Source organism: Aythya ferina, assembly GCF_964211825.1.
Source record: "Aythya ferina genome assembly, chromosome: 1".
NCBI lineage: Eukaryota > Metazoa > Chordata > Aves > Anseriformes > Anatidae > Aythya > Aythya ferina.
Window position 1 is genome coordinate 190,530,057 of NC_140296.1, and position 13,927 is coordinate 190,543,983.

General features: G+C 34.5%; 1 protein-coding gene across 1 annotated transcript in view; it reads right to left on the reverse strand.

The window, feature by feature from the left end:
* TBC1D22A (TBC1 domain family member 22A) overlaps positions 1 to 13,927 on the reverse strand; it is a 168,310-nt gene that overhangs the window by 28,719 nt on the left and 125,664 nt on the right. The window contains 1 exon segment of the mRNA XM_084505571.1: positions 10,113 to 10,208. Within this exon segment, the coding sequence (XP_084361697.1) occupies positions 10,113 to 10,208 (96 nt within the window).

Consider the following 13,927-nt stretch of genomic DNA (forward strand, 5'->3'; position numbering starts at 1 on the left):
ATTAGCAAATACAAGCGGCTGCTAATTTTGTCACATACTTGCTTTGCTCTTTTTTGAGGAACGCTGCAAAACCTCAGAGGTACAGCTCAGTCCTACTAATACATGGCATTACAACCTCAGCTGTCAATTACACTAAAGCTGTTATCAAAGATTTTGTTCTGCACGAAGGAAGGGGTAGAAGTTAATGAATTGTTCTGTGTTGCACATGAAATCCAGGCATGAAAGTGCACTTTCAGTGCTCAAACTTTTTAATTTGATCATTCATCTGCAGTACCAGCATAATCCCTGACTATCTCAAAAGCAAACTATTCAAGTAGTAACTTACTTTGAACTAACTGAAGAAAAACACTTTCCAAATGCAATTTTTCAAGTGGCGCGCACACTTACATGGAGAAAAAAAAACAGACCAAGTATTCAGGATTATAAATGACTATACCTTCTTAGATTTTTCTTCATAGCATAAAATATATAGAAGCATTATACACTCACACATGTACAAATGATTTACTTTCCTGTACATTCAGCAAATTTTCACAACTTATTGCATTCCATGTTAATCATTCTGGGAAAACTGGTATTTCTGTATCATCTCAGAGGCATTAGCATGTTATACACCATTTTAAACAACCTATTAGTAATAAAAAAAATGGTCTAATATAGCTAATTAAGAAAAATAATGGTGTCAAAATATGTCTAAATTGCTCTGATGAGTGACATAAGATTTCTTAAGATCCTCGCTTTTCACACGTACTCCCAAGCTATTTGCAAGAAGAGGTAGCTGGATGTCACTGGAAAACAGTTCTCTATATTCTTCTTACCTCTTACACATTTACTCTAGAAGCAGCCCCTGCAGCTTTTACAGCAGTGCACCTTGTTCCCTTTTAGATGTTCTCAAGTAATGTGCCAGGGAAGAAGACACTTGTTACTTGTTCCTGCACCTTGATTTTCAGATTTGTCAAACTCCTGAGTAATAACTGACTTGTTAAAAGCTATATGCCTTGAAAATATGCTTAAAACAGTTTAGGGTAAAAATGAGAACAAAGTTACTAAATTAAAGCACTCAAAGACTACTTATAAAAGATGACAAAAATTAAGAAAAGTGTATGTATTCTACTTCTGTCAATATAAAAACCTGAAGCCCCTAATCCTGCTTCTCATCAGGGTTCCACCTTTCTATTTCTCATGCTGCATTCCCAAGAAGCCCTACTGATGCAGTATGTCAGTTTTGCAGAACTAATCTCCTTCTACAGTGATTCTGAAAACTTTCTGTTTCAGCAATCCTACTTCATTATAAACGAAAAAAAAAATTAAACACTCTAGAGTGGAAGATGGGTCTGTTAAAAACTAGACAGATCTCCTAAGGCAAGCCATGGCAGCAGTAGGCAGTTAAACCTGCTTCCCAAGGACTTCCTCTATTTTTGCTCAATTGCTTTGGAGAGATCAAGGCTGAGTTTCCACTGACCCCTGTGATTTATCTGTTATTATTAAACTAGTTCATAGCACAGAGTAACTTCCCGGTTTCAGCAGCAAAAATATATATTTAAGCTACCAGCAGTTCAATATAATTGCACTATAACTTGTAATTTTACTATTTACAACCTCTGAAAAAAAAGAAATTAAACAGTAACCATGACTTCTGGGAAGGCTACTAGATGGAGAAAAGGCAACAGAAACAGATGTGCAGATTTCATATTCAGATACAGAATATAAAACAATTGGAGATTACTGGAGATAAGTTACGTATCAGTTCTAAAAAGTCAGATGACTAACACATTATTACCATGAACTCTTGGCTCGAGAGTTCAAAGTGTTCAACTCAAGCAGAAGAAAGAACAAGAGATGAATTCAAGTGTAAAAATACACATTGCTATCTGAATGAAATATAAATCAGAAGTGATTTTTTTTTTTTTGCAGATTTATATTGTCAGCTTTGCATATACAGTCCAGCTTTTCAGGACAAACTACACATATAATAGGAAAAATATGCCTACAGCCTCATCAAAAGAAGAAAGGTCACAGAAAGCCACACTGAAGCCTCAGAGATAAGAAAGGGTAGTGATAGGAATTTTATTTCCCTTTTTCATGCTTCTTAAACCATTTTTAGTGTACTATATAAACTGGTCAAATTTCCAGCTACTTCCTAGACAAAGGACAAGTCCTCCTCCTGGTACAATACAAGCACCGCTAGTTTCCTGAAGGTAAAAGAAGGATTATATAGTCTATCCCTTATATTTAAAATCAATATTAAATTTTGCGATCATAATTTATATGAGACTGAATTTGTATTTCTAAGGCTGTAAGATAAAATGTCTCCTCCATTTGCTTTAAAATACGCTAGTGTGGAGATTAAGTCAAGATATTGATGACAATCAAAAGATACACAAGCTTTTAAGTAAGTTGACTTCTTAACAGAGCCACTAAAATGGGGCTGTGATGGCTGAAGTCGGGACAAAAAGGCGCCTGGTGTTTGGTCCCCTTACAAAACTGCATTTAGATACAATTTTTACCACACTCCTAGCTGATTAAGCTCTTTGCATACACAGTAATAAATAATGTCAGTAATTAATTATTGCAAGTTGGCTGCTCTGAATGTAAATGATGTAACACTGCTAACTCCCAGCCATCTCCCACTAATACTCAACTCCAGGTTGCTAGCTACAGCATTCCACAACTAAAACTGCAGTGCTTCCAGCTTCTTAAGTCAGCTTCTTAAGTCTAACCTTAAATCAGGCTCCTTAAGATTAGAAGTATTTCCATGCTCACAGTCTTTACCTCTTCCCAGCTTTTGAGACATTCACAGAAAAGGCCCAGTTAGAAGAGGGGGAGCTAAGGAGCACAGGATCCAGGACTACAAAACCATCTTATCTTGTAGCTTACAAAGAAGAGGGGTAAACTCTCCTCTGTTACAAAAACAACTCTGTTCAGTATGCAGGGCTGCTCTAAAAGCATTAACACAAAGACAGATCCCATCAGATCTTAGTTTACCATAACGATTTCTGCTCAGCATTTCACTCCATCTAAGTTTGACTCAAACCCAGTGGGGCGCCGAACCACTGGCACCGAACCATTAAGGCATTTGTCCTAATGTTTGTCTTTGTGATACTGCAAAACCTGGGAGGAAGTATTCAGGGTGTGCAGTCTCTGGTTCTTGGAGGTTTTCAGGACCCAACTGCATAAAGCCTGGACTAAACTCACAGCTGATGCTGCTTTGAGCTGCAAGTTGAGTGCAACTTAACACCTCCTGAGATCCTTTCCATACTGAAGCATCTCATGGTTTTATGAACTTTTCTGAACAAAAAGAGCTCTTACAGAATAACTATAAAAGTATACACATTAATTACGGTGAAAAATGATTAAAATGGTTTCCTTCTGTCAAGTCGCTGTAAGGTAAAAGTTGTATCAAGGCTGTAAAGACAAAGCTGTAAAGCTTCTGAAAGAAAAGTCTGTCTTCAAAGTAGGAGACAGGTAGAAGGGTAAGGAGCTGCTGGATAGAAGGAATCAAACATGGAATAGCACATACTTGTTTATGAACGAACAGTAGCCAGAAAAGGTTCAGCTAAAATATCCCTAAGATAAAGGTGAGCTTATCAAGCTAGAAGAGTTATTACCAACAAGCTCAAACAAAAGGTGGGATCTGTGGGCTTCGTTACTCTACTGTGTGCTATATACCTCTATATTTGCTATTATTCAAGTGTATTCCAGCCACTGATAACTGTTCTTGTTGTGATTACATGAAAAACAAAAATCAGAATACTCACTATGGAGACATTAACTTTTCAGCAGCACAGACTATTTGCAATTAACAACTTTTGTTACCAACCATATTTCATTTATCTCTGATCTTTTCTTCAATATCCATTATGTATTGGTCAATTTTTATGATACTCAGAAGAAACTTTTTTTTTTTTTTTTTTTTTTTAATTGAGAAACATTCTACTGCAGTAGCAAATTTCTACCATTGTACACACAAGAAGCTAGCTTTACAGTACTTTTATTAGCTATGGCTCATATCATGTGAAGTGGGAAGACCTGTATTTCTATAAAGGATAATTCAGAGAAAGTAACTGTTAAAAAACGTGTATCATAATATAGAACAAGATCAAAAAAGACCAGAGAAAACCATAATACAGTAGTTGAGCAGGAATAGATGGTGTAAAATCATGGTTCTGATATCTTACATGTTTCTATAGAATAATAATAATAATATAATAACCAGGAAATATATTCATATTAAACTTTCTAAAATAAAACCTGTTACTCATGCAGGCAGCAATATAAAATTGCACAAATTATCCCTCATAAAGGACCATGAAATAAAACTACTTGGTCATTTGACATTAGAGAACACATGAAGAAAAAAAAAACATCCTAACACTAGGCAGATATTATTCAAAGACTGCAATTTGCCTTCCAGGCATCTTGTTATTCAGTCTCTTCTGTAACTAACTTCTAATCTCATTTTAAGGTGCACAGTTACATTCTGTAACTCGTGCAGCTGTAGCAAATACACACCTCTGACAAGTGTGCAGAATCAGATTTGTGTTTCTTTCTAATTTTCTTTTTCAAGGGATTTTAGCTCACATGTAAGAATCTCCTGTATTAGAAATGTTAGTTCGCATAAAAAGTGCAATAAAAAATATACCCTGAATAAATTTAGCAGTCCAAATGCTGAGAGATGAAAGCTACAGACTCCTTTGTGATTTTATATAAAATCTGCAATATGGTAAAGAAAAAAACTGGCAGGCATGTCGAAGAACAAAATAAGGAGACAACAGACTCATCACCTATATGTTCTCAGAAAACGTTTGTAGGAAAGGAACATATTCTCAATAGCTCAAAATTTTTAAACAGTCTTGATTATTTCAGCTTTATTTTGAATATTAATACAAAATAAAATACAGGTGTCAATTCCTCTGCAAGAAATACATTTTGTTTTGTTTTGTTTGTTTGTTTTTGTTGTTGTTTGTTTTTTTTCTTTAATTTTAAAATTAAGACTGAAGTAATACAAGCTAGTAACTTTCAGCTGTCAAGGGTCTGCTCATTCTGAAAACAGCATTCACAGAATCACAGCATGGTTTGGGTTGGAAGGGACCTGAAAGATGACCCAGTTCCAACCCCCCTACCATGGGCAGGGACACCTCCCACCAGACCAGGTTGCCCAAAGCCCCATCCAGCCTGGCCTTGAAATGGGGCATCCACAGCTTCTCTGGGCAACCTGGTTCAGTGCCTCAACACCCTTTGAAATCGAATTTCTTCCTAAAGTGTTATTTGTCTATTCCAGGGAATAACACAATGCTTTGGGAATTTGGGAATCTGCTAGGCAGAAAACTGACTACAGGCATGACCAATTGCCTTCACACTCCAAAAATGCTGACAACTGTAAGACAAAAAACAGTAAAAGAGCAAGCTCATGTGCTAAACATGACTTCAAATATTAGTATTCTTACCACAAACGGGAAGACATTAACTTGGGCTTCTCTGTGTGAGAAGGGGAAAAACACTCAACAGTGAGCCGAGATTGAAAAAGAGTGGTAGGCAGAAGTGAACATCCTCACCCTGTGCTGATTCTAATTAAAAGCCCATTGAACAGAGAATGAAAGATTAAACAAACTGAAGAGGCTGAGAGGACTTCCTGCATCAGTAAGCTGAAGACAGCCTGTATGTCTTTCATTCAAACGTGAAATACTTCACTAATCTCTGACATGGGCACCCATTTAAAAACATACGCAAAAACTGAGATTAAATTGCAGAATAAATCTGATCACAACTTTGGAAAGCATAAACTTTTTCATAAGTAATAATAATAATTAACTGGTTTTCCTTAAAATCTTATTGATCATATGAGGTAGGAAGATCATCTTTCATCATTTCAACTAACATTAGCTTGTAATACTTCACTACAAGGCAACATTTGAAAAACATCAAGCATTTTTCAGCATTTTACTGAAACAGACAATTGTGCACACATTCATTTTGCTCACAAGGTCAATGAGACTGCTCACTACCATTTACTCAGATTCAAGAGTCGTTATTTTAAAGATTATATAAATCAGAAGGAAGAACGGTCACTACCCCAAAGATTTCATTACTCAAGAATGTATCAAGAGACAGGAAATTCATAGAAAAAAAGCAACAAAAAAACTAGTGAATGTGACTGTAAGTGCTATTAACAGCCTTATAGCCTACCTGGCAAATCTGTTCTGGGCATCACAGAAAAACAGAACTTACGTAAGGATTTTGATAAAAGTAACAAGGTCTGCATTAAGTGCTCCATTTAGGTAATGTGGTTAACATGGGAGACAGCACAAATACCTTCATGAGAACTCAGGAGCACGTGATGAGGCAGCTGCCATCACTGGCTGATAAAGTGGCAGTCGGCATCTCAGTACAGACCATGAGATGACATGAAAGGTGTTAGTATTAGTCCATTAACGGCCTCGAAATAGAAAGCCCCTAGTTTTCCTTGGTGCCATAAAGGAAAGGAAGTTAAAGAAGGTGAACAGCAAGGAAAAATGATGGACTGAAAAATGATCTTTACAGCTTCTTTGCAGTCTGCATGAATATAAATGAAGCCAAAATGCATTTGTCAAAGCCAAAGAAAAGGACATTGTAGTAATAAAGATGTGGGTTAATGACAGCATAGGTGAAAATGCCTGCTAGATAGAAAAGCCCGTATCTTAGCATCATGAAGAAAAAAAAATCTGCAAGACAGATTGCTTCCAACAACATGCTGAACACATTTTTATAGATCAGCAGTGTCAACAAAACGACAGCTTACTTAAACTGATAATTTGAACTAAATCTCTAATATCCAACAGTTAGGTCAGTATCAGTCCAACATTACTATTAGCTTATATTAAGTTTCATAACTGATCCTGGGCCCAAGCGTTCTGCTTTCTTACAAATCCTTCAAATATCCTGTATGCAACATTAATAGAAAATATGGATGTTGAACTTAATGTTTTAATTCTATATATGCTCAAAATCATGCTTGAATAATTTATCATTTAACAATATTAACCATTCACATTTCTCCCATGAATTAGGGAGAATTTTGGAATTACATTTGTAGTTAGGAAAATGAATAACAGGAAGTCATACTCTAAAATATGCTGAGCAATAGAAAGGCTCACTCTTGTAGGCTGTGTTGTAAATTGTTCTACATTTACAGAAAAAGTATCACATTTTCCTCACCTGTCTGTTTCTAAAAGATATGTTAACCCACAAATCTCACATTTCAAATTAGTTCTACTTTGATATTTTATACTTAACCAGCTAGACAGAAGTGAGAACAGTAACTTGCTCTCATAATAACTTTAATAGATTAAAATGAACACAACTTCTATCATGACTTACTTGATTATGGTCTTGCATTATTCTGTTCTTTCAAACACAAAAAATATGAGACTACCATCTACACACATTTATATGCTTCTGTTACAAATTTATACATACACTTATTTATATATAAACCCAATATACATATATATATGCATAATCATTTGAATATTTGGAGTCCTGAACCTCAACATTTATTTCTTCCTCTATCTACTTCCTTCAAAAAAAACTTACTTCCTTTGTTATAATAATGATTTGTTGCACAGATGTAAACCAAGTACCAAGTAGAAGTTTTCAGGTTGTATCACTTCATGTTATTAGTCCAGTCAGCCTAACTCCTTTCATTGCTAAATTTCATTCTCTACTACATAACAATAACAAGCAAACAAACAAACAAACAAACAAATAGGATATTCAAATGTTGTCTGTAATAAGGAACTATTATCATGCACAGCTGAACATTTATTATATAAGCATTAATTAATTGGTTTCTATGAGGAAGAATCAACATCGCATGCTGATTGCTTAGTTTGCAGCAAGACAGACTTAAAAGAATGGAAATGAGTATCTTAAGAGCAATTATTATTTTCTGTGCTCATTCTGCCTGTAACGTTACTGATAATGTATTTCATCAAATAATAAGAAATAGTACTGCATAATCAAGTCATTTAGAATGGGTCTTTGATCAAAGACCTGCTCATTGTCTCATCCGGCATATTGACATATCCGGTTTTCTGGGGAAATTATTCTGACTTAAAATTCCTGTGCATTTTTTTCTGTCTAGGGAAAGAGGTCAAATATGTATGTAAAAGCAAAGCGTGAGTTTTCACAGCTAGCACTAAAGAACCAGGCCCTCTGCCTGACAATTAGTAGAGCCTTGCCTCAATTACGTCATATGCAGAAAAACAAATACGACACACACTATGTACAAGAGAAATGACTGGATGCACATGCTGATGATTCACAATTTACAGACCACAAAATTTCAGCGCAAAACGTGCTATAATTAGGACTTCTCAGTGATGTGATTTCAATGCAATGACAATAGTCCAACAGCATATACCAAACTTTCCAATTTGCCAGCATAGTTTAAACCCCCTAGTATTACTTGAGCTAGATGTTTGTAGAATAGGCAGTGGTTTACAATACAGCTATTGCTAACGAAGTGGAAGAACAGTGGATTTATTCTTGCCTGGGGGGAGAGAAGTATCATTTGGAGAACTGATAGCAATTTAGTTTAAACATTTTAAAAGTTGATGCTACACAATAAAGAAGATGAAGCTTTTTAGTGATAATATAGAACAGTGATAAAACTACCACTGGCCTATAGATCCTCAAAATTGCTAATTGCTTTTCTATGTGGTAAGCAACCTAAGGCAGTCTGATAAATGTGTTCCACTGTCTTCCTAATTTATGAACTTCATAATCAAGTTTACATAGCCTATAAAGAAATTAAACCATGAAGACATACCTGTAATTATTACATAAATAAAAATAAAATAAATAAAAAACTCTGAACATACATAAGGAGAAAAATCTTCACAGTACTTTACCTTGGGATCATTATGCACTTTAAACTTAGTTGTAACTTATTTGGTAGGGAGGAGAAAAATGTTATGAACTTTGATGCAGAAAATCAATGGAGAACAAATTAATAAGAAGTATTAGCAGTGAACAATTATAGTTGAGTGGTATGGCTACCAACACTGAAGTTAGTTTTGACAAAATACCATAAATTGAGAAAATCTGACAGCACTAGCAGGTAGTATAAATTAAAGTAGTTATGTTGTGCCCTTAGGGTTTTATTTATTGCAAAGATAGGCAATGACAGTTAAAATGGTCTGAATAAATCGTTTTACGAAGAAAGATAAAATAGATTGAAATGATACACAGATTCACACAATGGTTCATTTGTACAGGGCAAGAGAGTTCAGTCAGCTGTAGAGAAAATAAGCTGGTAACAGACCATTTCCCTGGGGCAGGAAATGGTGCAGGCTTTGCAGCATGGTTTGTTTACAGCCAGCCTGTAAACAGGCCTTTAATGCCTTTTAGGCATTGCATGTGCATCAGAGAGTAAAACTTAATATAAAAAAATTCTATGAAAGGGAACTGTCACCAGTTCACAAAACTAACTGAACTTCTATGTGGATACACAAATTATTTGCCTATTTACACTATTCAAATCTGATTCCAAACAACTACCAGACATGCTCTCAGCTGGACAAATGTAAGGCTTTGAAATATAAGACCTGAAATAAATATAACTATAGCCCTTTTATTTATGCCTGAAAAACAGACTCCTTATCTTAAAAGGCTGCTTGCCTAGATTTTTTTGAAAAAAGGAACATAAACTTGTTAGAGTAATTCTGGAATGTTATAGAGATGAGAGCTCTTAAATACATAACTACAGTAATGTATTTAAGGTTTTAAAAAAATCTAGTTAGCTTTTCAGAAATTTTCTTTTTGAAATACCCACGCTTTACTTATCACAGCATCTCCAGAAATCATTTCTTCTACGTCTCAGTTTAAATAGCATTTTTATTTTTATTTTTTCTAGAATGAACAAGGAATAAGCATCTACTGTTTACAGCCCACCACTTCAGGTTTAAGTTTTGGAAGAACTCTAACAGTCAGACACCATCAGTCTTGTTGCAACTGCTACTGCTTTGTTGTAAATTCATCCCCATGTAATGTTAGGAACCTGAATTTCATAAATTCTGACTTGTGCTTAAAAAATATCCCCAGATTTTTGTATTACAGAACTCTTCACTTACCTGAAAGTCTTTCTCTTCCAGGATCTCTTTCCTCCACCTGACAAGGAAGGCAGCACAGACATACAAGTGGAAGTGAGAAAAACCCTCTGGTTCAGACTGCAAAAAATAAAAACATTAAAAAAACGTTATTTCAATACACAAATGATGCTTTTGATTAAGATACAACCTTAGTGTATTTTTATGATGTTCACGACTATCAAAACTAGTGTTACAAAATTGTCAGCTAAATCTCTTTTCATAACACAAACACGTTTGTATTTCATCTGTGACAAACCTAGGTGTATCTGTATGTAGGTATTTTCTGTAACTGGAATTAAGGAGAGGTATGAATCTACTTCTAATACTTACATCCATTCTTTACAGATGTGTTTATCCCATTTCTGATGTTATCCAGTAGCTTAGATCTGTCCTGAAATACCGTACTATCCATTTTGTGGCATGAATATATGCTTCATCTCCATTATTAGGAGCATGATACCTCCATTTGAAATTAAGTTTTCCTATTATAAATTCTACTGTAGTGAACTACTAGAGCATTTTAAAACTATGGTCTATAGTTTTTTAAAACTAAAGCTTGGCCTGTATTTGACTGAATTAAATGTTTTCACTAAAGAAAAAAAAATAATCCTTGTAACACAAAATTTTAACAACTCTTATTTCTATTCTGATCTGCAGCTTTCTGTTCTAGTTCAAGTCAGCAGATACAGTCACTTTATAGCCAGCCCTTTCTTCTCCCTGAAATTAAGATCTCTTAAATATAACAGAGAGAAAGAGTACCAGAGAAAGAGTTCAGGTAAATTTATGGTGCTACTTTAAAAAAAATCACTGAGCAAGTTTTCTTGTACTACCACATTTAACTTACACTTTATATTCATTTCCACTAAGAACTGAAAAAAAGACTTATTTATTTATGTTTAATTATCAATGTGATGATTGGGAACTAATGCTATGTAAAGTCTCATTAAAATAGCATTTAAAAATAGTTATTATGAAATTAAGCTCAGATTCTGACAAATATAGGGCTATTTAAACAGTGATATCTAAATATTTTAAAGATTTATTCTTAGATCTTATAAAATTATAGCATTTTTTATATATTCTCTACTGGTCATTTCAGAATTGCAATTTACTTTTTAGAAAAATATAGTGTTCTGCTCAAGTAAAGTAAGTGAACTGAAACAACTTATGCAAAACAGAACACGGTAATATAAAATTTATTTCCATTTAACCTAGAAGCACACAATACTTAAAATATTCCACATAATATTTGTAACAGTACAATGAAGTAATCTTAACGCAAAGAAAAATATTCTTCTCCTTTTCCTTCTCCACCCGACAGGCAGAAGTGCAGTTATTTTAGTGTCCTACAGAGGGTAGTACACTAAACATCATGTTAGCAGCTACAGAAACTAAATCGTCCTGTCCAAATTGGTAAGAGTTAAGAAAAGGAATAACGCCAATTATTTTCAGGGCAGTTTTAAGTTTAAAAGTGCAGTTTGAACTCAAAATATTTCATTTTGGAACCCGAAAAGGAAGAACATTCCTGTGATACCTTTCCTATTCTAGGAAAAAGATATGCTTGAATAACACAATAAATTCGCACAATGTAAAATCCCAGGACACACAAAGCATATGGTAATTTTGACTAGAACTCTCCAGGGTTTATCTTAATCTGCAAATTCAAAGTACAGTCCAATTTACCATATTAAAACTAGAGTTTTAGAGAATCATGTACTCACTACCATCCTTCTGAAAAGCCTACATACATCTTTTAATTTAGAGTTGTCATTTCCCTTGGGATGGAAAGTTAACATATGTAAAAGAATAAATTGTATCTCAAAAAGACATACTTGAAAGAAAAGTGGTGCTACCACTTATAGTATCGGATATTATTATGGCAATATTTAAATATTTAAACACAACTCTAAAAATGCAGAAAACCAATTCAAAGAAAACAACCCTCCTCCTATTTTATTCTGTAAATAAATTTAAAGACCATGCTGTGTTGTTTTTTTTAAAATCGGTCTTTGACAATAACCTTTTATAACCTAAATAACGATCCATTATAAAGTTTCTCCTTGAAAGAACAGCTACCTGAAGAGCATGGCACCAGCCTAATCATTTGTCATCAAACACGAAAGGAGGGAAGAAGGAAAATCACAGTGATGGTATGGAGGCAAATAAAGGTAGACTGAGACTGCTGGACAGATACAGAAAAATACAGAATACTGCTGAGGAAGAAAGAGGAAGACCATTTTTGCAGATGAAGAGGAGAGGGAATAGACTGTAGGCAGGAAAAATTCATTTAAAGTATTCATTATCCTGATATTTTATGTATTGCATTATTTGTTAACCTAGCAGAAGGAAATAAAGGTTTGTATTTCCTCAATCACATCACATGAGCAAAAAAATGAGGGAACTGGAAGGAAGCTGCTTTGGTATTATTTGGCACACTTCATCTGCTTTCTGCTCCCCACTCTTCCAACAGTGTATGGGCTCTTGAAACACGTAGGGAAGAAGGGAGGATTACAGAAATCTACCTGGAGATTAAAATGATACTTTCAAAGTAAGTTTACAGTAGCTGTTGACAAAATTGTTAATCTTGCTTTCCTGCTATACAGACTCACAAAAAATAAATTGCATAGGTAGCCAAATTAGATCATCATAGTATACTTTTTCTGACAGCCTCGGATTCTGATTCTGAGACCAAAAATTCAGCCTACTGTAACATAACAAAGAGAATTCTTCCAGAGAAAGTCAAGATAAGTGGCTTTAAAAAATTAACAGCAAACAACCCAAAAACTGCAGTAATGAAAATTGAAAGTATTTCTGAGGCACTGCAGAAAACATACCTGGAATTATATAAAAACTTGTACTTTTTCTTGAAATTTTTCTCTTCAACCTTTTTTTCCCCCAATACAATTTTCTTCAGCACTTTTAAATGAAACCAAATAGGTTCAAATATGCAATTCATTAGAGAAAAAATGCATATCTCCCTATAGATTTAAAAACTCATCATGTTTCAGAGATAAGTCTCAGCAACGAAGTATCCAATGGATAGTTTTAGACAGTTTTGGAAATTGAGTAAAACAGCTAATGCATAATTGCCTTTTCTAACACCTGCTACCTATTATACTTTTCCATTTGTAGCTTTTGAAGTTGCAAACAGTTTGATCTCTAAATGTACATAAATGCAGACTACATGCTAGAAGCTATTTAAAATCAAATGTAAACAATGACCTTGATTTAAATATTTTAGCAAAAGATCTCAAGACAGATGTACAGCCCTCCAGAAGACTTATTTTGAATGTATCACAGACAACTCAGGGCACATTATCTAAGCACCATCTGTCATTATCGATAAAGATCAGTTAGATTGTTAACATCACAAATATTTCATTGCCCTGCAAACGCTGGATCTCCTCTACAGCTGAAATGAGAGGCATTCTCCATACTGCACTCCCTAAATTTCCTTATTTAGACAATCAGTGAAAGAATGCAAACTTTTTTGGATGACTAGATTGATTACTGTCTGGCCAATAGTCTATCTTGTCTTCCATACCCTGGATACTTCAATGTTTAGGAAGAATGTGTACATTTGTTAAGAATAAATATAATACATAATTATTTTTTGTAAGTACCTGGAATGATTAAAGCTAGGAAACCGTGCCTGACCAAAGTATTAAAATGCCACATTTAACTCTCACACAATGGTTCAGAGTTAAGAACTTGCAAGCATTTTATGATTACAGATGACTACAGAAACTTTGCACAACACATAGGATTTACTATGAGTTACAAAGAGCAGACAGCGT